Raw genomic sequence first — 24,832 nt, forward strand, 5'->3', positions numbered from 1 at the left:
TGTTTTGAAAACAGGAAGTGAACCTACCCTCGTTGTAGCTAACTTGAAACTGCCGTTTTGACAGGAAATGACGATCGGCGACGTCACGTTACGTTGCATCTTGGGTAGTTTGAGTATGAGTAGTAACCTCATGATGCATACCCAACATTTCAGAGAATCTAGTATGCATCCGGGAACTTAAAAAAAGTTAAAAGTTAGTATGAGTAGTAACCTCATGATGCATACCCAACATTTAGGAGAATCTAGTATGCATCCGGGAACTTAAAAAAAGTTAAAAGTTAGTAGGAGTAGTAGGCGGTTTCGAACACAGCCCAAGTTAAAAGAAATAACTCCAGGGTAGAAAGCGGGTGTCCTTTAAAGGCTGCCAGCAGCACTCTGAACTAAAGGTGCAATCTGTAGAAATCTGCTGCAAACACAAGATTGGAGTTATGGATAAATGCGCTTCCTGTTTTAGGTTGACATTTGTTTCATTTAATCTTTTGTTTTCATGGATAAACACAGAAAAACACCAGCACCATAACTCATCATCATCACGGTGTATTTTTACAAGACGAGCAACTGTAGCTTAAATGAGCGAACAAACTACTCCCTCAGATGTGCTGTTGTCTGGACTAAAGGAAAGGTAACCTGAGGGTTACTACACGCTAACTCCCAGCTGGATGTGGCGTGTGTTCAGCTCCTGTTGTTGTGCAGCGACTCCTTCAGGCTCTTGTTGTACTCAGCGACCTGTTGGGAGACGTTCTTGGCGACCGGGGCGTAGTCACTCTCCTGAGATTTGGAGGCAATGACTGATGTTGCAGTTAAAGAAAGATCAGTTCAACTTCTGCTGTCTCAAGATTGATATGAAATGGAACAATTTGACGAAGGATACACTCTTTCATTACAAAGTTGTTCTGCTCCAAGTGCTGCCACTTCCTCTCCAGGTTTGCCAGCTGTAATAACAGTTCACACACACACACATTTTCTGTTTGCTTCATAGGATCAGTTTGTAATGGTCTGACTGACAGTTAAGGCCTCAGTGTGCTTCTCCGTGGTCACACAGAGGCTTTAAACCTTTCCAAGTTCTCCGTCGGGCTGTCGGATACGCGAGGCAGTTCCCCTCCCGATCAGCAGGCGGCGCTACGTTAGACGACCCAATCTAAAACCAACCCAAAAGTGGTTGATTGATGGTTCACCTTCCGGCTCCGTTCCACTCCTCACAGTGAACGATGGCGACCGAGAGAGAAAGACTGTTGTTGGAGTTGGAGCTTGTTGATGTTGAAATGCAAATAATTTTGACCAAATGTTGCCCGGCACACAGTAAACTCTTTCAGAAATGGCGGTGTTGTTGTTCTGAGAGGAAGGAGCTAAACCGGAAAAGTGATTCCGGAAATGATGTTGTTAGCCGACCAATCACAACCCTTGCGGTCTCCGCGAGTCTCCGTCTCATCGAAGGATAGATAGGAATGTTGGCCGACACACGCAAGCGATGGAGAGCGTCTCCGGAGACGGAGAGCGCGCTCCGTCCCTCTACTTTCCCGGACAACCATAAATCAGGCTTTACAGATGATCATTACCCCAATGCCAACTAAATTGGGACGCTGTATCAAATGTAAATCAAAACAGAATGTAATTATTTACAGATATCTTAAACCGATCATTTATTCACAATAGATCATGAAAAACACATCAAATGTTGAAAAACGAAAAATATCAGTCTGTAAAGGTTGGGACAGGTCCCTGTTTCCAGCTGTGTGCATCCCCTCCTCTTTGAACAACAGGCTGGACACACGGAACAGTTCCCACTGGGTCATGTTCACATGTGGCTCCTTCTCTGCCTGATGGAGCTGTGACCTGCATCTGTGGGGGTTATGAGGGCCGCCCGAGAGCCGCCCGAGGGCCTGAAGGTTTCAGCTGTGTTGACAGACATGTCTCCAGATTCTCTTTGGATGATTTTATGTTCTGTAGATGATGGAATGTTCAAAGTCTTCAGAGTTTTAAATTGAGGAAGATAACTGTAGACTCTGCCTCTCTAAGGTGCTCTCTTTGTTCCCAACCACGTCAGGGACCTGTTGATAATCAACCTGTTTCGGTTCGACATGTTCCTCCAGCAGCCCCTGTCCCGCAGCCCCTGTCCCAGCAGCCCTGTCCCAGCAGCCCCTGTCCCGCAGCCCCTGTCCCAGCAGCCCCTGTCCCAGCAGCCCCTGTCCCAGCTGCCCCTGTCCCAGCAGCCCCTGTCCCAGCTGCCCCTGTCCCAGCTGCCCCTGTCCCAACAGCCCCTGTCCCAACAGCCCCTGTCCCAGCTGCCCCTGTCCCAACAGCCCCTGTCCCAGCTGCCCCTGTCCCAGCAGCCCTGTCCCAGCTGCCCCTGTCCCAGCTGCCCCTGTCCCAGCAGCCCTGTCCCAGCTGCCCCTGTCCCAGCTGCCCCTGTCCCAGCTGCCCCTGTCCCAGCTGCCCTGTCCCAGCTGCCCTGTCCCAGCTGCCCCTGTCCCAGCAGCCCTGTCCCAGCTGCCCTGTCCCAACCTTTCAGAGATGTTCAGCTGATATCTTTACCGTCTCACTTCCAACATTTCCTGTGCCTCCTGTGTGCTGCTGTGAAGAACAGAGCCTTTTGCTGTAAACAGGTTGTACATGTTGACTGGAAATGAGAGGACAGCTTTTGGCAGTGTCTGACTGACCTGAGCGTGAGTCTCATTTTCCTGCAGTTTGCTCTTCAGAGCTTCAAACTTCTGGTTCATCTCCTCCAACAACTGTTCAAATGAATCTCGGCACCGAGTCAGAGACGTCCGTTCTTCCAGTAGTCTCTACACCAGAAGGACAACTCAAATCAGTGTTTATTTAAAGGGATAGTTCGCCTCTTCTGACATGAAGCTGTATGACATCCCATATCAGCAACATCATTTCTGAACATCTTCTTACCCCCTGCTGCGTCCTGTGAGCAGAGTTCCAGCTGAGTTTTGGTGTTGATGAAGGTAGTCCGGCTAGTTGGCTGGGGTTTAAAAAATGAAGCGTTTTGCTTCTCAGAACAATATGCGTTCAACAGAGTAATACATTTGCATCACAAAATGGTTCTCCAGGAAAAGTCAGACCTCACATCTCTTGGCCCTATTTTCTCTCCCTTCGTATCACTGCCTGCTGTGCAGACCGAGCAGCAAACACCGTAACAGGCGCGGCTGTCGGCAGGCGGCAGCACGCAGACTTTTTCCTGGAGAACCATTTTGTGATGCAAATGTATTACTCTGTTGAACGCATATTGTTCTGAGAAGCAAAACGCTTTATTTTTTAAACCCCAGCCAACTAGCCGGACTACCTTCATCAACACCAAAACGAGGCTGGAACTCTGCTCACAGGACGCAGCAGGGGGTAAGAAGATGTTCAGAAATGATGTTGCTGATATGGGATGTTACACAGCTTCATGTCAAAAGAGGCAAACTGTCCCTTTAAAGTAGAAGCATGCGCTGCTGCTGCATCACCTTTCTCTTCTCCTCGGCTGCGTGCCTCAGGCCCTCCAGGTCTCTGTAGGTGAGCAGCTCAGCCTCCATGGTGCTGACCTGCTCCTTCAGGGCCCCGCGCTCCCCGCTGATCTTCCCCTCCAGCTGCTGCACCTTCTCCAGGTCCTGCTGCAGACGCTGGGACTCTGTGTCATAACAAAATCCACATTAAAAACATTTGTCAACCATCATATTGATCTCATATTAGCAATAATACAGCTTTGACTGCAGCTCCATTTCTAGTTAACCACAGATTACACCAGCCGCCACACAGCAGCTCAGTAAAAAAAAAAAATATACTGTAGATTTGTATATAGCGAATGTTTATTCAATATTTTTATTTTATTCTATTCTATTTGCTTGTTTTTACTTTAATTGTTTTCATATCTTTTAGTGTATGCTGCTGCAACAAAATAATTTCCCAAATTGGGATGAATAAAGTATTTATCTATCTATCTATCTATCTATCTATCTAAAGGACATGTGCACACTCTTAGTTACACATTTGAGCACATTAAAGGGAGATTGGACCTAAAAAAGAAAAAAAAAAGTTTCAGTGCAATCTGTTGGTTTCCTTAGCTAGGAAATTGTTTTTGAATTGGCTCTATATGAACGAATTAGATTATTTTATGAATAATTATGATTACAATGAATTGAATTCCAATTGGCTTGAATTGGACTTTATTATCTAAGTGCCTTGAGATGACATTTGTTGTATTTGGCGCTATATAAATAAAAATGAATTGAATTGAATTAAAGAGCGGACCTGTTGTCAGTCCTTTGGCGGTGCTCTCTGATTGGACCACCTCGGTCTCCTTGCTGACCAGCACTTCCTGCATGTTCTTCAGCTCGTTGGCAGTCACCGTGTCCACCTGATGCAGCCGCAGCATGTTCTACGCACACACACGCACCTCATCAACACATGCACACACACCTGGCCTTCTGCCTCCCTACCCCACCCCCTGAAACCCTCCAGTAAGATGTCCAGGCTGTTAAACCTTTCTAGTGTTTACAGAACCATCCTGGCCCCCTCACCCTGCTGCAGTGTTCCAGGAGTGAGACGATGTCCTCTTGGCTCTGGCTCAGTTTCTTCAGCTCCTGAGCCTTGGACTCCTCAAAGGACTCCAGGAACCCTGAAACAGAGGAGGACTTTAGGGGCACTTTACACGGAAACGAAAACGGGTTAAAAACGCAAAACCTTTTTGCGGATGCACTATATCGTTTAGATGGTAACGGCGTTTTGGGGGCATGAAAACGCAAAAAAGTGAAACCGCCCTCCAGAGTGGAATTCTTGAAAACAATCCACAGTCGCGCCACCGTGTAAAGGATGAAAACGCAAAACTGCGTTTCTCGTCACATAGAAATGACGTGACAAGCATAATAAAGCGTCAGGAAACCGTGGGAAACACATCAGTTGGCTATCAACATGTCCGTCCCTGCGGACTTTCAACTCGCCTTAGGCGCGGTAACTGACGTTCAAGAGTCATTTCATCAGATAACAGCAATGATGAGCGAGAGTAGTAAAGAACAGACCAAAAATATGAACTACGTTCTCGAAATTCTTGAAGTTCATAAAGAGAGCAGGCGACCTAGACAGCTGTGGGTGTTTACTGCTTCGATAAATATGAAACGTCACACACTTTTGCGTTTCCGTATGCACGCAGATTTTCACCCCAAGACGCTCGTGAGAACGCAGATAAATTGTGGAGGAAAATGCTTCAGAGCGTTGTCGTGGGCACGACAACGCAGATGTCTGTTTTTTTCCTCCACAATTTATCTGCGTTCTCACGAGCGTCTTGGGGTGGATATCTGTCTATCCATGGGAACAGGGAAAACGTATAAAACTCGCAGTTTGCCGATGTAGTATGCACGCCCCAGACGTAGGTGGCAGTAGCAACAATACCTTTGGTATTGTTATATGAGTTATATTGTTATATATTAATAAATATGAGAAATGCCTGTTTTGTGGCTACTTCCCCCGCTTCAGTTGGAAGAAAATGGCGAAGCGCGGCGGCACCAACAGTACGCCTTCAAACTTTGTTTGGACAGATGATGAGGTCCAGTTGCTCCTGAACACGACACTGAACTACAAAGCCAGGAAGGCAGTGGATAATGTGGATTGGGAGAGTGTCCAAAATAAATATAGTGAGATATGGGAGTCGTTCATGGAGAACTACCCACTTAACGTGTGCAAAAAACGCACTTCTGCGTTTTGAACTGTTCCTACGGCGATGAGAGGTTGGATCGTTTTCAAGATCTCCACTCTGGAGGGCGTTTGCGTTTTCTCCGTTTTGAACTCGTAAAAACGCCGTCGCCGTGTGCAAGATAGGCACATCTGTCGAAATGTTCTGCGTTTATCTGTCGTTACCGTTGTCGTGGGCACGTAGCCTTAAGAGTCGGCTCTGCTCAGAGCTCCTTTGAAGCGACCTGAAAACTCAGAGCGTCGTTAAATGGTCTCGTGTTCCGTGTTTTTGCAGGAACAAAATGTGAAGAATGGTTTGAGCGTGACAGAAAGAGTTCAACATTCCAGTGTTCTCCATCCAATCCTTCATGTGCGTGACATGTGAGAGGAGTCCACACAGAGTATTTACTGATGACACTTTTCATGCTGTTGACACTGTCAGCTTTGATAGAAACTCACGATCAATTTCCTCTTCCTTCCTCTTCAGCTCCTTGTATTTCTGCTGACACTCCCCTATGAAAAAAAAGTCATGCCATTATCCACTTTTATACTAGTTAGCACAAAAAATAGGAAATACACTATACCGTCAAAAGTGTTCATTCACCCATCCAAATAATTAAATCCAGCTGTTCCAGTCACTTCTGTGACCACAGGTGTATGAATTCAAGCACCTGGGCATGCAGAGTGCTTCTACAAACATCTGGGAAAGAATATTAAACCCTAGGGATTAAGAATGGGATGCCACTTAGGCAGATGAGCCAATACTTTTGGCAAAATAGTGTATGAGAAGTATCAGAGTTAAACTGTTAGAATGTCACTATGAGTGAATATGAAACCGTTAAAGATGCTGCTAATATAAGTGCAACAGTTAAATATTCTGTAAATGATAGAAAAGAAAAAGAGCAACGAGTCGCTACCCTGAGCTGCCTCTGAGTCCTGGTCCAGGTGTCGGATCTCCTCTGAAATTTGACTGGTCCTGTCCTTGATCTCAGTAACCCTGAGCACACGTGCACGCACACACACACACACACACACACACACGCACACACGCACACAAACAAACACGAAGACACACAAACAAACAAACAAACAAACACGCACACAAAGACACAAACAAACAAACAAACACGCACACAAAGACACAAACAAACACACAAACAAACAAACATGAAGACACACAAACAAACAAACAAACACGCACACAAAGACACAAACAAACACACAAACACACACACAAACAAACATGAAGACACACAAACAAACAAACACAGAAACACACACACACACACAAAGACAAACAAACAAACACGCACACAAAGACACAAACAAAGACACAAACAAAACACAAACAAACACACACACACGCGTGTGTAAATAACACTTCCACATATTTAAACACGCAAATCCAATTTTCAAACATACAAGCAACCAATAGATTAAGATGAATACACACTGTCTCTCCATGCTGGCTATTTCCTGGTTGTCCTCCTTCACCTGCAGAAAAGAGAATGTTTTTCTTTATACAGAGTGACATCTCACGCTGGAGCTGGTGCTGCTCTGTTAGACAGCGAGTAGTCTCCTGCTTGATCTGGTGGCGATGCGGTTTGACAATGAAGACCAAACCAACTGTGACAGCTGACAGCAGCAGTGGGTTACAGATCGGAATCAGAATCAGAATCAGAATCAGAAAAGGTTTTATTGCCAAGTAATTTGTACATCACGAGGAATTTGGCCTGGTCTGTTTGGTGCCATAAGAACAAGACAAAAAATAGAATAATAATAGAATAAAGTAATAAATGTAAAAAAATTAAAAATATGTGCAAAGTATTTGTAAGAAGAGTGCATTAATGTAACGCACTTTGTATTGACAGCGAGACAGAACGTTAATATATAAAGTGTCAGTGGGGATAAGGGGTCATGTCAGTGGGGGGGTACAGCGGGCCTTGTTGGTGAGGCCAACTGCAGAGGGGAAGAAGCTGTTCTTGTGGCGGGAGGTTTTGGTCCTGATGGACCGCAGCCTCCTGCCAGAGGGGAGTGCTTCAAAAAGTTTGTGTCCGGGGTGGGAGGGGTCGGCCACAATCTTGCCTGCACGCCTCAGCGTCCTGGAGGCGTACAGGTCCTGCAGAGATGGCAGATTGCAGCCAATCACCTTCTCCGCAGAGTGGATGACACGCTGCTGCCTGCCCTTGTCCTTGGCGGTGGCAGCAGCGTACCAGATGGTGATGGAAGAGGTGAGGATGGACTCGATGACGGAGGTGTAGAAGTGCACCATCATCGTCTTTGGCAGGTTGAGTTTCTTCAGCTGCCGCAGGAAGTACATCCTCTGTTGGGCTTTCTTGGTCAGCGAGCTGATGTTCAGCTCCCACTTGAGGTCCTGGGAGATGATGCTGCCCAGGAAGCGGAAGGACTCCACAGTGTGGACTGGGGAGTCTGTCAGGGTGATGGGGGTGAGTGGGGCTGGGCTCTTCCTGTAGTCCACCACCATCTCCACTGTCTTCACAGCGTTGATCTCCAGGTTGTTCAGTCCACACCAGGTCACCAGATGGTCAATCTCCCACCTGTAGGCGGACTCATCCCCACCAGAGATGAGTCCAATGAGGGTGGTGTCGTCCGCGAACTTCAGGAGTTTGACAGACTGGTGACTGGAGGAGCAGCTGTTGGTGTACAGGGAGAAGAGCAGAGGGGAAAGAACACAGCCTTGAGGGGAACCGGTGCTGATGGTCCGGGAGTCTGAGACCTGATTTCCCAGCCTCACGTGCTGCCTCCTGTCAGACAGGAAGTCTGTGATCCACCTGCAGGTGGAGTCAGGCACGTTCAGCTGGGAGAGCTTGTCCTGTAGCAGAGCCGGGATGATTGTGTTGAAGGCAGAGCTGAAATCCACAAACAGGATCCTGGCGTAGGTTCCTGAGGAGTCCAGGTGCTGGAGGATGAAGTGGAGGGCCATGTTGACTGCGTCGTCTACAGACCTGTTGGCTCTGTAGGCGAACTGCAGGGGGTCCAGGAGAGGGTCTGTGATGGCTTTCAGGTGTGAAAGCACAAGGCGCTCAAATGACTTGTCTGTAGTCGGGTCTGTAGTCATTAAGTCATGTGATCCTTGGCTTTTTTGGGACTGGGATAATGGTGGAGGTCTTGAGGCAGGCTGGTACGTGGCATGTCTCCAGTGAGGTGTTGAAGATGCCTGTGAACACCGGGGACAGCTGATCAGCGCAGTGCTTCAGGGTGGAGGGAGAGACAGAGTCTGGCCCGGCTGCTTTGCGGGGGTTCTGCCTCTTAAAGAGCTTGTTGACGACTCTCTCCAGGATGGAGAGAGTCGTTACTGTGGTGGGGTGGAGGGGCTGGTGGGCTGGGGTTGGGATATAGTGTCACGGGGGATGGTGTCAGGGCTGTCCCATTGTCTCTCGAAACGGCAGTAAAACTCGTTCAGGCTGTTGGCAAGGTCAAGATTGTCCAGGGAGTGGGGGGTTTTCGGCTTGTAGTTGGTCAGATGCCTTAGGCCCCATCCACACGTAGCCGGGTATCTGCTAAAACGAATATATTTTTCTACGTTTGGACCTGTCATCCACATGAAAACGCATAAAAACGCATCGTAAACGAATGTTTTTAAAAACTCCGGGCAAAGTGAAGATTTTTGAAAACTCCGTTTATGCAGCTGCGTGTAGACAGAGATAACCGGAGTTTTGCGTTTTCGAACGTCACAATATGCGCCAAAACAACAACAAATCTGCTTTAAAGTCTAAAGTGCGACCTTTGTTTACTGAAGAAGCATGGATGCCTTGAGAACTGTGGTGGTTATTATTGTGCAGGCGCTGTTTACTGCCTTGATTTTATACGCCCAAGTCGTACTCCCAGAGGAATGGCGTGACAATTTCGCATGTCCCGGTCCTCAGTCCTCTCGCTGTCGGAATTATTACGTCCTCATATCGAGGGGCAGTCCACTGTCATGTGATCACCTGTCAGTGTGCTCAAAAAAGTTGCGTGCACACTTTATTATTTAGCTGACGAGGGCAGATTGCGCAAAAAAGCAAATGCATTTGGGTTGTCAAGACAGGTGAAAACGCAGATGTTCGGTTATGTGTGGAAGGAGTTTTTTTCGAAAACGAGGTAATGTGGATACAGATTATTTTATAAACGGAGGGGGGGAAACATTCGGTTTTAAAAATACCCGGCTACGTGTGTACATAGCCTGAGTCCTCTCCAGACAGAGGCAGAGTCGTTGGCTGAGAACTGTTTTTGGATTTTCTCAGAGTACAGACGTTTAGCTTCTCTCACCCCCTTGCTAAACCTGTACTTGGCCTCTTTAAATCTGCCTCTGTCTCCACTCCTGAACGCCTCCTCCTTCACCAACCTTAAGGGCCGTGTATACTTCGCAGCAGTGTGTCGCAGTGAGCTTGTCGCAGACACGACGCAGTTATTTTTGATTTATGCCTACTTTTGAAGCGCTGTCTGCGCTATGTTAATCCCACACCACAACGCAAGAGGGACAATCACGAACAAGCTAGGATTGTGGGTGTTACGGTTACGGAGGTCATTCAACAACAATGGCGACTGGACGAATGCGCACTTTGATTGAGATGCAGCTGATCGATCTAGAAATAGAAGAAATATTGCTACTACTGGAGCTGGCAGAGAGGCGAAAGAATCGTCACAGTTAGCACGGTTAGCGTCACCATTAGCCAGTTAGCAAACCGGAAATACGCATAATGTAGAGCGGATGTAGAGTTGACCAATCAGAGGCCTCCTTTCTCTCCTGTCTGCGGCACTGTCTGCGGTGAGTTACAATTTTGGGGAGGTGCACCAGAGTGTCTGCGTAAGGGGGGGCATGTCTGCGTTAACTGCGACACACACGCAGACGACCTGGTTTCCGACCATAAATCAGCCTTAACTGTCTGAGCTTCGCTGTGAAGGCTTGTCGTTGTTGTACCTCACTGTGGTGCGTGATGGTACACAGCTGTCCTCACAGAAACTGATGTAGGACGTGACAGCCTCAGTAAACTCGTCCAGACTGTTGGAAGTAGCCCTGAAAATGTCCCAGTCGGTGCAGTCAGACACACCTGAAGATCTCCCACAGCTTCACTGGTCCACTTCTTGGATGTCCTCACAACAGGTTTAGAGAGCTTTAACTTCTGCCTGTATGCAGGAATCAGGTGGACCATGGCGTGGTCAGAGTGACCCAGTGCAGCTCTGGGGACGGCATGATAAGCACTGCTTACTGTGGTGTAACAGTGATCCAGAATGTTCTCCTCTCTGGTCGGGCATAATAAACTGTTTGTATTTAGGGAGTTTGTGGGTGAGATTTCCTTTGTTAAAGTCACCAAGAACAATAACTAAGGAGTCCGGGTTTGTCCGCTCCACACACAGTATCTGGTCGGCGAGTGTGCGCTGTGCCTCCTGCACGTTAACCTCCGGTGGAATGTAAACACCGACCAGCATGAATGAAATGAACTCACGGGGGGAGTAGAAGGGTTTGCAGTTTATGATAAAAGTTTCCAGAACAGGAGAACAGTGCTGTTGAATCACTGTCACGTCGTTACACCAGCTACTGTTAATATAGAAACAGAGACCTCCACCTTTTTTCTTGCTGCTGAGTTCTGTGTTGCGATCCGCTCTCAGGAGTTGGAAGCCTGCCAGCTGCAGGGCCGAGTCCGGGATCGTTCCACACAGCCACGTCTCCGTGAAGCACAGAACGGAAGATGAATAAAAGTCTCTGTTCCTTGCCAACAGCAGCTGAAGTTCGTCCACTTTGTTTCCCAGCGAACGCACGTTAGAGAGAAATATTCCAGGTAACGGTGTGCGAAGTCCGCGTCAGCGGAGGCGCACGAGCGCACCGGCCCTTTTTCCTCTCCTCCGGCGTTTCACTGCATGAACACAGGTGAGGGCAGCTGAGACCAGAATGTCCAATAAATCCTCAGATGAGGCGATCAAAGTGGGTAGTAAATCGTCAGGGGTTGAGTCCCTGAGGTTCATGAGCTCTTCTCTGGTGGAAGAGCCCCCGGTATTATGACAGAACACACTATTAAACAGACAAAATAACACAAAACAACGCGCACCAAACGACCGTGGCTGCCGTCCGCGGCGCCATCTTGACTTTGGTAGTCAAGATGGAGCTCAGAGGCAGTTTCATTGATGCTGAAAAGGTTCTGATGACAACAGCTCAACTTCACAGACATCATCAGACTGTCTGTGTGTGGGAATGTTTAAATCAGCGAGTGAGTTGGCAAAGGTTCATTTAAAGGGACAGTTCGCCTCTTTTGACATGAAGCTGTATGACATCCCATATTAGCAACATCATTTCTGAACATCTTCTTACCCCCTGCTGCGTCCTGTGAGCAGAGTTCCAGCCTCGTTTTGGTGTTGATGAAGGTAGTCCGGCTAGTTGGCTGGGGCCACAAAAATAAAGCGTCTTGCTTCTCAAAACAATATGCGTTCAAAAGAGTAATACATTTGCATCACAAAATGGTTCTCCTGGAAAAAGTCAGACCTCACATCTCTTGGCCCTATTTTCTCTCCCTTCGTATCACTGCCTGCTGCCGCCTGCCGACAGCCGCACCTGTTACGGTGTTTGCTGCTCGGAAGCAGGGGACTGCTCGGTCTGCACTTCGGTCTGCACTTCGGTCTGCACAGTCTGCACAGCAGGCAGTGATACGAAGGGAGAGAAAATAGGGCCAAGAGATGTGAGGTCTGACTTTTTCCTGGAGAACGATTTTGTGACGCAAATGTATTACTCTTTTGAACGCATATTGTTTTGAGAAGCAAAACGCTTTATTTTTTAAACCCCAGCCAACTAGCCGGACTACCTTCATCAACACCAAAACGAGGCTGGAACTCTGCTCACAGGACGCAGCAGGGGGTAAGAAGATGTTCAGAAATGATGTTGCTGATATGGGATGTCACACAGCTTCATGTCAAAAGAGGCGAAATATCCCTTTAAAGGTCAAGTGATCAAGCTTAATGTGACCTCATACAAATATAGTTGTTTCACATGTGTTGATTGTCAGTGTAGTGAGTTAGTAATAAGTGATGACCTTTATGCAGAATTCAAATGAAATAAGGGGTTTTTCCTCTTTAATCAGTGAAGTGTGCGTCTGTGTGAGGCTCCACCTGCTGAAACAACTTCTCCCTCTCCTCCTTGGGGGAGTCCAGGCTCCTGTGCTCTGCCTCCATGGCATCGCGCTTTGCCTCCAGAGCTAACAGCGTCTCATGAAGTCGAACCACTTCTTGTTTGGTCTGCGAGTGGGACAGTTCCTGTAAACGGGAGATTTCACTTAAATCACCACCATCATCATTTCCCTACACTTACATTTACTTCACATGTGCTTTTTCATATTGATTGGACTTTCTTCTTAGCTCCTTCCACAGTTCATCAGCTCCTTTCTCAACACCTTTACGTGAAAGCTTTTTGTCTCATCCCAACTCCTGCTCTCTTTCTGCTTTTCTGAAGCACAACTCACCACTTCATAGTCCTCCTTTCTGGTTGCCAGAATGTCCAGCTCTTCCTGGAGTACTGCCAGCTCCTGGAAAACAGCCAAACAAAACAATGAGGCAGGCAGAGGAGTCAGGAGTACCCCACTGATCCAGAGGGAATGATTTTTATCGTTTTCCCCCAACAATAAGATAGAGATACAGTCATACCCGCAGCAGCTCCTCGTTGGCTGTTGTCATGGTGAAATACTTGTCTTGCTTTGCAGCTGGCATTGCTTGGACAACTTCATCAGCAACCCGTCGTTCTGTCTTGGTCTCCTCCTCAAGTGCGCGGATTGCCTCCTCTCTTCTGCAGAACAAACACACAGTCGGGTGGAGCTGTGAACTGTGTGGAGACGGGCATGAACTATTGACCCAGACCGTTTGGACAAAGTAGATGGGACAGGTAGTCCAATAAAGGAAAGAGCTTTAGGTAGATCACTGCTCCCTTATCTAATTATTGCTCAACAGGGACACTGCACAATGCATGACATTTATAGAAGAAGTCTTCGTAACATTATTGCTGTTTTGCACTCTCCTCTTGGTTTGGTAACAACCTTGCAGGTGTGTAGCTTTCCAATGCATCAACACTAAAGCAACATTTTTAAGCTATTGTTTATTTCTTCTGTGGCACCTACAGATGCTCTGAACACACGGCTACAGGGACTTTTATACATCTGTGAAAAACATTCTGTCAACAAGTGGTGTTTGCATCAAAAGATCCTCTAAGCAGCTCAGTTCCAATTTCCATCAATAAATCCAATGTCACCTGCACACTGTAAGAATCCCAGCCCCAGACTTCCTTGCTGCAACTCGTCTTAAAACAACAGCAGAGGCATTTGGGACCCTTTATGGGAACATTCCCAGGTCTGAAGCTGCCGCCAGCATCCCAGGGCTCACAACTTTGATTTCCAGCTCGGCACGACACCGTTTTGCTTTAGAGGTCCACTTCACATTCAACACATTCACCATGATAAATGTTAAAAAAAAGAGAACCAAGATAATGCTAGAAGAAGAGATAAAAATGTACGAGGAGGGCCAAGAATGAAGATGTGGGTGGACGTTAGTGCTGGAGACAGCAGCAGGATGACGGACAGATGCAGAACTGCTCAGCTCTGCTTCTGGTTCTGGTTCTGTCCCGGACGCTTTGCTGGGTTCTGTCGGTGAAGTTGCTGACATTCAGGTTTGAATTCATGAAAAGAATCCGATGGTGATGCTTTCTCCCTCTGCTCTGTGTGGGCTGTACATCAGAGGAGAGTGGAGCTGTGCTGGATTCCTGTAATAAAACTAATGCAACCAGTTTATTTTCTTTAGTGCTCAGCGTGTTCATCCCTGTTAGGTTCTTCATCACAGACCGTCTCTGACTCACACATGAAGCTGCAGCTAGCTCCTCACTCCTGTGTCAGACTAACATGGAAATAAGTTCTAATGGGGTCAAAATGTTTGCTCACTTTTGGTCAATTTCACAGCAAAATCTTGGAAGTTTGCAGCTTTTCAAAGTGATCTCTGCTAACTTATGACACATAAGTCCAAAATGTGACTCAGAAAGGCAAGGTGTGTTACAGAAGAAGGAGAAGATGCTACACGTCTGTCTGTTGCTCCGTCGCATATAAAGATCTGTAACAGTACAGCACATTGCTGCTTCCTCAGCCTCCTCAGCGGGACAATGGATTCATGTGCATGGCTGTACATACACGCTTCAGATGGATATTAGTTTTTAACTGCAGTGTTTGTAATGGGAAAGGAAAGGCGAATCCTACTGATTCTCTCAGTGCAACGTGTGTGACAGTTGCTTTGACCTGAGCAGCTAACGGAGGACTGCTGGCCCTCACCACGGCAACGCTTTCCTCTGACCGTGTTCGTTCAGAGAACTAACTGAGTGGATATCACCAACCCTTTCAAAGGATTTAAAGCCTTCTGAGCTCTTCCACTGGCTTCTCCTTTGGACCTGCAGTGTACACAGTGATGTCCTCCCTCCTTCAGTTTTCTCTCTTCCCATCTCCTTTTCTTCCCTCTCTCTTCTTCCTGCTCGAGTTTACTCTTCCCCTGCTTTAGTCTTTAAACCTTCAGCTACTTAAGACATGGTAATTAATGGTAAAATCAGCTCTTAAATAGCTTGTCCTAGCTCTCATTTTTCCCTTTATAGTATTGTTTACATTTTGCATCGGTATTAGATCACCAAAGTAGGAGAGAAAGGAAAGTCAGGAGGACTGACTTGACCAATCAGAAATGGTTAGCTGGAAGGAACAGCCCTCATGTTATACGGGGAACAAGGGTCATTCGCTGTGCTGGCTGCTAATGGGCAACAGGTGAACAGGTTTGCCTCAGTGTGTGCAGAAATACGGGTAAGTTTCCTCTTTAATTCTCATTAGCACAGAAGGAGATTCAGTTCGGGGAGCACTCTTTATCAGCAAAAGAAAACATGGTCAGATGTGGCTGCACTGTACACAGGTTTAGTCGGATGATCCACAGAAAGGAACAGGTGTGTTCGGCATTTTAGTTTCAACACTTTGATGACGTATGGAAAACAAACCCATTCAGAGAGAAAGAGACTCTCCAGTTTGGATGAGCAGGTGACTCTTTAAACTCAGATGTGTCAGCTGATCTCCCAGCCCATTCCATTTGTTAATGCAGTGATAGTTTTCCTCTCTGTTGAAGAGAAACATTGGTCTCACATCTGTGAGGAAACAAACCACGATGAGCGTGGAACCTTCTTTTTCTTGATCATTTTACAACATAACTGACTGTTACACTACTGAGAGTGATACCTGTACAATGAAAGCTGTATCACTTCCAGCCTTTACTGCTTTTTCAGACAAACTGGGTTTATTGTGTTGTTTCAATAAAAAGAAACGGAAATGTAGAGGTTCAAAAGAGGAAGGTTTGTGTGAAAAAAAGATGTAGGATCTGCTAAAACAGAGGACTCTATATTCTCAGAAAGTTACTCATGAATGTATTTTGTATTGGGTTGTGTTCAGAATACGATGAAGGGCAGGTGCTGCCGACCTCTCCTCCTGCTTTGGCTGACTGCTGTGGTTGGAACTACAAAGGGAAATGCTCCCAAGGCTGTGGAAGAGGAAGTAGTGGTATGGACCGTGTTTTAATCTTTGTTTAAGTGTCTTCTCCTTCTGTATGTGATTGAGTAACTATTGTTAAAACTGTCCTCCATCAGCTGGTCAAAAACCTAACTAACAAGCTTCTACCAGTCATCCCTTACAATGACAACAATGCTTTAGTAACTATATTGGCGATTGAAGAGAACCAGATTACTCTGAATGAGCTGGACCAACAAGCCCTAGCTAGCTATCCTGCACTGGTGGAACTCCACTTGGATGGTAACCTGGTCACTTCAGTACCAGCCAAGTTCTTCTCTGGGCTCCAACAGCTGAGAGTGCTGTCTCTTGCCAGGAACGACATCAGCAGGTAAATAAGAGAGCAAAACAGTAGCAGTATCTAATTCTACACATGCCATCCCTGCATTGTTTTTAATGCACTACAGATGCTTTTCTATTGTTGCAGCCTCGACCCTGAAGCTTTCTCTGGCCTGGACCTTCTGAAAGAGCTGGACCTATCCCATAATGAGCTGACAAAGCTCCCCACACAGCTAATCACAGGGCTCACAAACCTGCAGGTAGGCTGTCTATGGTCAAAAAGTTCCCCAACACTTTCTGTATGAATCATCTGACTTTAACTGTACATGCCTATGTTACATTTACACACAGAAAGAACTATGTTATTTCAGCAGTAGTGTGTCCCTCATTCAGGAGAACACAGCCATTTCTATTACACTACATTAGTGATTCGTCTAACAACATTACCCTGTCCGGTCCCATTAGACACTGAACCTACTGGAAAACCCTTGGAACTGTTCCTGTCCTCTGCTAAGCATCAGTGGAAAGATGAGACCAGCAAGTACTATTGGTATTACCATTCATCTACTCACATCTTGTTCTGTTCATACAGCGTGGACTCATCAGGAAGACACAAACACAACTAGGTCCAATGTTTAAGATCCACAGGCTTTCTCTCAATAGCAACAGCTGACTCCCAAGCAGTCACGATTATCCTTCTGTGAACAACTATGTGAATACCAATTAGTTGCATTGTAAATCATTTTATGTCATCACATCACATCTGGCTATGCAGGTGATCCAGAATTCCTGTGTGCATCTCCAGAAGAACAGGCTGGAAGCAGCCTGGAGGACACAGCTCCGAGTTCCACATTACATCCACTAATACCACTAACACCACTAACTCCACAAACACCACTAACACCACAAACACCACTAACTCCACTAACTCCACAAACACCACAAACACCACAAACACCACAAAAGTCTTGGGGCTCAACCATTATGTTGAAGACCACATTGTCACCAAGTCAGGACTACAGCATCAGCAAAGGTATGACAGTACGAGGGATATATGTGTGTGTACATATATATTTAATTTGATGCAATCTGCAGCTTTGCCATGAGATGTCTCTAATTCCTCTACATCAGACCTGTAAGGGTCTTGGAGTCTTGGAGAATGACTCGCTGTCTGATGAGGATTAGTTCACTGACAGATGCCCTGACATGTTCCTACAATTTGCTGGTATAATTCAGAATTCACTGTTCCATTTTTAGAAGTAAGCCAACATGGCCAAGATGAAGCAAAACATGCCAAAACCATGACGCTATCACCACCATTTTTCACAGAGAGGGTTAGGTTCTTTTGCTGGAAGGAAATGTTTTCCAAGACTCCGAACGCTTTAGTAATAGTTTGGTCACTTTTTCAAGCCCTTTTGCATCAACAACTTCATTTTTGAGGTATTTAGAAATCTCTTTTTTATGTTCTGAAGCACCTTAACTTCAATCAATCAATCAATCTTCATTTATATAGCGCATTTCATACCACAGGCAACTCAATGTGCTTTTACGAGAAACTTACGAGTTTCATTGATTCTCTTCATTAATCTTCACATTAAATGTCAGTTCTAGATATTCGCATACTCTTGTCCCTCACAGAAACGTAATATTGGATCTTTTTCCTTGTAATGGTGTTTGCAGAAATATAGATATTCTTAAGAGTTTCTTTACAAACACCACTATGTGTAGATGACCAAATAGAACCTAAAAAACTGAACAGACCGTTCATTCCACCCCATCTCCAACCTGTGACCAGGTGACCATGGCAACACTTGGAAGTTCACAGCATGTGTTGCGGCCTTGGCACTAACCACCTTCATGCTCATCATATCTGCCGTCAAGGGACCTTCATGGTACAAGAGCTTTCACAACTACCGACATCGGCAGCTCCACCAAGAAGACGACCAGGAGGGGGAGGACATTGGGTCAACGGTGCTCTCAGAGACCATGAGGTACCTGAACCATCAGACATTCACTTTTGAGGAACAACACACACAGACAGAGGACGAAGAGCAAGAAGATGGGTACTTTGAAGATGCAAACATTAAAAGGGCAGGGCAACATGCAGGAGAGGACATTTGAGCGGAACCATGGCAGGCAACAACTCATGAACCACTGAGAAGTTGAGGAAGCTACTGTATCATAATCAGAGCAACCCGTCACCTGTGTTCTCTTTGAACAAGAGATACATTGTACATCATGTTAGGTGGACAACCTGACAGCTAAACAAAATGAGCTAGGCATGTATTTTTAATGAGTATCATCATTCAAGGGTTTACTAAACCTTTGCCCTTGCTCTGTGTGATTTCTGTAATGCTGCTTATAAAGCAATTTCAAATGATTCTAAATACTCTAAATAAAATTCTAAATAAGTACTCTGTAGCATGACATAAATGCAAAAAACAAAGTACAAAGTCCAACAGTTGATCATCTGATCATGTGGTTGACGGGGGGATTTTCAGTCACACGGTCATGTGACACACGGGAGAAGGAAGACTTCAAGCGTGGATCTAGATTACATTCGATTTTAAACAAAACTTTCAAAGGGTTTAAAGCATTTCAAAGACTTTAGCTAAACTCATATTATGGAAAAAATAAAAAAAATACATCACTTTTTTTGTGCTTGAGAGAGTATATTTGAAGTCACTCCCAAAACCCAACCCTGGCATATCGTTTAAGGCTTCATAGATCTGAACCTGGGTCATTCAGAGAGCGGTTCAGATTCCCTAAAACAGGGATCAGTAGATGCCAGCTGTCAGAGCTCCAACTGCACATGCAGGAGATGCAAGTATTTTGTTTTGAGTTTGTTACCACAACTCGCTCATCTAGTCAACATCTCACTCCAGACTGGAACATTTCCAAAGGCCTTAAAAACCGCTGTCATTAAGCCCCTTCTAAAGAAGAGCAGTCTGATGCCACAGTACTGAACAACTACCGGCCCATATCACACCTGCCATTCTTAGGCAAAGTCCTAGAAAAAGTTGTATACCAACAGCTTAGTGACTTTCTCCTGTCTAACAATGCTTTTGATACTTTCCAATCAGGCTTTAGGCCCCACCACAGCACTGAGACAGCTCTGATCAAGGTGACAAACGACATCCGCCTGAACACAGACGCAGGCAAAGTCACAGTCTTAGTTCTGCTGGACCTGAGTGCTGCCTTTGACACAGTTGACCATGTGATCTTATTACAGAGGTTAGAAGACTGGGTGGGAACCTCTGGTCGTGCTTTAAACTGGTTCAAGTCCTATCTGGAGGACAGGAAATATTTTGTTGAAATAGGTAACTATGACCAAATGCCTACGACCTGTGGGGTTCCCCAGGGGTCAATCCTGGGACCCGTATTGTTCAATCTGTACATGCTTCCACTAGGCCAGCTAATACGCAGCTATAATGTGTCCTACCACAACTATGCAGATGACACTCAGATCTACGTGTCACTGATGGCAGGAGAACACGGGCCTGTAGATACATTGTGTCACTGCATCCAACAGATCAGTGTGTGGATGCAAAACAATTTCCACCAGCTAAACTCAGACAAAACTGAAATCAATGGGCCTCATGCAAGAACATTTTCGTATTTTTATTCTAAATTTCTCTCACTTTTCTCGTAAGAAGGTCTCGTACGAACACGCCACATCAGATTCAACAAACGCTCTTAACTTCAGAAAAAGTGTGTAAACGACCTGTGTAAATGATGAATCACACCTGTGCGTATCTAAGTTCACGTGCACGAGGATAGTAGATTTGCATACTCCACGCCCAAAATAATACCATATAAGGCTGTGCTTCCTCTCTCCTGTTCCAGGAAGTGTTGAGTGTTGAATCATGAGAATGGCATCAAAGCGCAAAAAGAACAACTTTAGGGGCTCTGAGACTGAAGTTCTGCTTTCAGAGATGCAGAAAGGAAAATCTGTCATTTTTAGCAGTGTCAGAAGTGGAATTACGGGACCTGCTAAAGCCAAGAAATGGGAAGCAATTACGAGTGCTGTTAATGCCATGTCACCTGTAGTTCGTAATGTCACCGAAATAAAGAAAATAAATGGTTTGATATGAAAATGGCTTAAAAAAAAACGTCTCGCCATGGGCAGGCAATCGATGACTGCAACTAAAGCCGTGCAATCAGTTGTTGCCTCATCATGATGGCTCTTTGATGGGGTGGTCCATGAGGGGGGTCTTCTGGCACCACACCTTCTGGTCTGCCTGGGCTGGTTCAGGTGGAGACCCTCGTTCATGGCAATATTGCGCAAATCTGGCATGCCTTCTCTGGGCTATAGAGCAGTTTGCCCCCCGCTGTATTGAGACACACCCACCTGGCCTTCAGCTCAGTGCGCTCCACGACAGCACGGGTGCTTTGATGCGTATATGCGTCTCGTGCTCCAATTATGTTTGGCAGTCCAGCCACGGCATGAAAGTCCCTCTTAATTTGTACTCGTTGGACAGCGGTGTATGGGAATGTGATGTACCATATATATATATATATATATATATATATAATATTGTAAAGAGGCAGACCCTGAGGAAGCAGCACAGAGTGGAGTCCAGTAGGACTGCATAGAACTGTCCTGCTGTACTCTCTCTGTGTGTATGTCAAACACACATTTAGCTAAGACCTCAGAAAACCGTTAGCTTGTGGGATAGAAAGAGCAGAACATGTCTCCTTTAAGAGAACTACAGAAGGAGCCTTTAAAATGTTACTGAGGTGTCACAGAGCTTACCACTTACTGCAGAGCAGAGTTTAGCATCAACACTCTAAACAGTACTGGAATGGAAAATGAATTCTTCTATGCATTGTATTGAGTGTTACTGTGTATAACCTGCAAAGATACCACCTTGTCCTGTTTTCTTACATTCCTCTTCACAGTGGTGTGCTTGTTATAATGATATAGCTGCACTTTAGAGGGACAGGGATGAAGCTGATATTTACGACTGTGTCTGGGTAACCTGGGAGGAAAGGTAGAAGAAAGATCAACTATACCCAATGAGCGATGACGTGACAAACGGTCAATATACCCGAGTCTTTGCCTCAGTGGTCAGCATCTGTCTCTCAGTCTGTATTTTGTACCGTGTTGTTCTCTCTTGCAAGATATTATTAGAAAAGCCTCTCATCTCCTCAGAAGAAAATAACTGACTCTGTGCCTTACTAAACAGAACACTGACTTTCCTCTCTCATAAGGAACGGCATCCATGTCATTGTTTTTCCAAGTATTAATGGACACCCAACAATCACCTGATGCCTAAACTTTAAGCTTACGTTGAGTGAAGGTTCTAGGCCGTTGCTTACAAACTGTCCATCTAAACTTGGGATTCTGCTTCACTGTGTATAATGTTTAAAGCTTTTCCTAAACATCATCATAGTTTTGAAAATAATACAACCAATTAGCAGTTAGCCTGTTTTTTGATACAGCACATACTTGTTAATTATATTGCTTAATTGTAATCTGCATCAGTTATTATCAAACCAACATTACCATGTTCCCTTGATCTCAAGTATTCTTACTGTGTTGTCCTAAACTGAATACTCACTGCCTCCTCTCCGTGAAGATGCTGTCAATACTTTGTGCCTCACGGTTGTTCTGACTTTTCAACTGGGAAGGCAGAAAGGAAAATGAAATACATGTAATATAAAAACTTAGGCTACATCAGATCATTTTTCATTATTTACAGGTAACACTTACCACGTTGTAGTCGTTAATCATTTCCTCCATCTCTGTGTTCGTGTTGAGCTTGTCCACCAACTGCAAACACAAGAAAAGAATTAGCGCAGGTGGGAGTAATAAGAACAACACTGTCCACTAAATGTTTATCTGACTCTAAATATACTGGTCAAACAGTTACCACCACTGAGCTACTGAATGGGAAAAGAGGAGCGAAGTTTCAGTGGTGGCTGACATTTTCTGGTAACTACGTGTGATGCATGCAGTTATTGTTTATTTACCATGTTGTAGTCAGCGAGCTCGCCTTGCATGTCCTTAATCACTGCAGCCAGACCCTCAGCCCTGCAGTGCACACAAAACGTTCAGAGGTCTGTGATGAGGCAGCAATGCGCAGCTTCATGCTAAAGCAATCCCAACTTCTCATTCTAATCAACAGAATCACGTCAGTAATAACTACGAAAACTAACACCCACCTCTTCTCATAGGAAAGGTAGACAGAGTTCTCCTGGTTGAAGCTGTCAATCTCATTGTGCAGTTTGCTGGTCTCTGTGGTCAACTCATTGATCTTACTCCTAACAGCAAAACAACATTTCATTTTGTGTCGTAAATCAGACTGGGATGAACAGAAGTTTGAAATAAGCTTGATAATCTTATCCTCCCTTTCATCCCTTAACTTTGATGTAGCCTTTGGAAGCAAGTTGAACACGCTATACTTTAATATACTATAATGTTGCAATTAACTGTAATGATCTAACATGTAGGCAAATGTGTGCTTCAGCTGCTAACACAACTTCTAGTTTAAGTAAAACTATTGTTAGTGGCCGTGGGTATGTGTTACCTGAGGAGGCCCAGATAGTAGGACTTATCCAGAATCTGTCTCTGAGGCCCTTCAGGGTGGTGGAGGTGGTGGCGGTAACACACAGTGACAGAAACATGTAACGTTATAGTGACTGTGTTGCTGTACCTTGGCTCAGAGTTACACGTTAGACATTAACACAAACCCATCCAAACAGAACCAGGAAAACAGCATTTCCTCCAGGCCCAAAGAGGAAGCTGCTCATTTCAACAGTACCTTTCATCCCAGTCTTCATCCCGCTGAGCCCCTGCTGGGTGACAGGCCTGTCAGTCACTTTGATGGGTGCAGACAGAACTCCGGGGCTGGGGACCCCCCCCCTCATAGCAGGATGTCCACTGGTCCCTGGAACCATCTGGATAAAGAAGTATACAATTCAACTGTTTCAGTTCAGGCTCCCATTCCACAGCTAATGAAGACCCATGTGTGGTGAAACGTCTGTATGCACCATGTTGGAATATGACATCATATGCGACACACTCGTGTTCCTTTGAGACTCTGCTACACATTTAACTTTTTCTTCTGACAGAACCACTAGTTTAGGAGAACTATGGTGGTAACTAAAAGTTACAATGAATGAGCTGCAGATGGCTCACCCCAGTGGTGACACGAATAGCTGTGGGAGGAGGTCGGACAGCTGTCGGGGGTCTTCCAACTCCAGGGACCACAGACCCACTACGGCTCATAGGCCTGCCCATGCCGGAGGGAGGCCGCTGGTTCGCCATGATGCCTAAAACCTGTGAACACATGATCACTCAGCTGAGTGCAGAACGAAAGTTATATCTGCGTGGTCACGGTACGGCAACCCGGAGAATAGCGAAGCTTGTGACTGGCGGTTTCCCGAACATGAGACACTTCGTCCTCCAAGTCCAGCAATCTAGATTTATATCTATGTTTTCTATTTCCGCATCAAATTATCTTTAAATCCAAATTCATTTGAGTCAGCCAATAAGATATAAGGGAAAGGGCTAACGTTATTTAACGTAAAATGATTCAATTGAAAGGTGTAAGTCCTTTAGAACGATGTTTTGCAGATGTTAGCAGCCGAGATGACTGATGTCCCTGTTGGATTGGTTTTATATTGTCCGAAATAATAACTTAAGCACCAACAGTTCACGTTTAAACAAAGAAAAACGACTTATCACTGCTGTTGGTTACTTATTTCACCAGAGACGTCAACCTAGCTTAGTTTACTGTGCTACTGCTCTGGCGCAGACGTGAAATGTTAAAGTTTCCCACCTTAAATATGACTTCGGGGCGTTTCTGTCGATTTTTTATGCTGCTGAAACTTCAAACTGTGGTCGTGTGTGCGTTTATCTGACAGGAAAACTGAACAGAAGCATCAATGCTAGCTGAAAATGAACCACCAGCTCCAAACGACGCTGAATGATTATCTCGTTGCCCCGGTAACCGTCGTCGTCTTCTTCTTCTACAGCAACTCTTCTTCTATTTGTCCTTCTTCTTCTTCACTTATATCAGGTAGAGTCTGCCGTCTAGCGTCTGAAGAAGGAAGTGGGTGCAGGCGTGTATGTGGGTGTGTGCGCGCGCGTGAGTCTGCGCGTGATGGAAGTTATCCTAATAGAAATATTATTGAATAAAAAAACAGCTTAAAAATACAAACTGACTTCATTTAGTGATGATGTTAATCTTTCCAGTGAAAACTTTGAATGAAATCAGCAGAATTTCGAAACAAATTGAGGTCATTTGCTGTCAGATAGAAACTTTCTTATAACTGTTTCAAAATGGGGTAAAAAAAATACTCATTCATCATTCATTAACTAAGTCCCCTTTTTGATCTGGAAC

At 45.4% G+C, this 24,832-nt stretch overlaps 2 protein-coding genes across 4 annotated transcripts; one reads left to right on the forward strand and one right to left on the reverse strand.

The window, feature by feature from the left end:
• Positions 1–448: 448 nt before the first annotated feature.
• On the reverse strand, positions 449–24,439 carry ift74 (intraflagellar transport 74). 3 transcript variants are annotated; one of them, XM_075452085.1, is made up of 20 exons: positions 24,269–24,439; positions 23,626–23,766; positions 23,249–23,384; positions 23,015–23,063; positions 22,650–22,748; positions 22,458–22,518; positions 22,198–22,257; positions 22,046–22,107; positions 13,282–13,420; positions 13,101–13,163; positions 12,751–12,894; positions 7,106–7,146; positions 6,570–6,649; positions 6,112–6,165; positions 4,506–4,603; positions 4,237–4,363; positions 3,453–3,616; positions 2,658–2,783; positions 872–932; positions 449–788 (listed from the first exon to the last, which is right to left on the reverse strand). In XM_075452085.1, exons 2-20 carry the CDS (start codon positions 23,752–23,754, stop codon positions 673–675), a joined length of 1,809 nt encoding a protein of 602 aa, XP_075308200.1. In that variant the 5' UTR covers positions 23,755–23,766; positions 24,269–24,439; the 3' UTR covers positions 449–672. The 3 variants fall into 3 exon arrangements, with proteins under 3 accessions (XP_075308200.1, XP_075308202.1, XP_075308201.1); XM_075452087.1 differs by lacking the exons at positions 449–788; positions 872–932 and adding an exon at positions 2,482–2,568; XM_075452086.1 differs by lacking the exons at positions 449–788; positions 872–932 and adding an exon at positions 2,491–2,571.
• LOC142370441 (uncharacterized) lies at positions 16,095–18,766 on the forward strand. Its single transcript, XM_075453018.1, has 6 exons — positions 16,095–16,196; positions 16,283–16,533; positions 16,630–16,741; positions 16,947–17,107; positions 17,287–17,522; positions 18,277–18,766. The coding sequence occupies exons 1-6, from the start codon at positions 16,095–16,097 to the stop codon at positions 18,600–18,602; spliced, it is 1,188 nt and encodes a 395-aa protein (XP_075309133.1). The 3' UTR covers positions 18,603–18,766.
• Positions 24,440–24,832: the final 393 nt, after the last annotated feature.

Source organism: Odontesthes bonariensis, chromosome 20, assembly GCF_027942865.1.
Source record: "Odontesthes bonariensis isolate fOdoBon6 chromosome 20, fOdoBon6.hap1, whole genome shotgun sequence".
In the NCBI taxonomy this organism is placed as follows: domain Eukaryota; kingdom Metazoa; phylum Chordata; class Actinopteri; order Atheriniformes; family Atherinopsidae; genus Odontesthes; species Odontesthes bonariensis.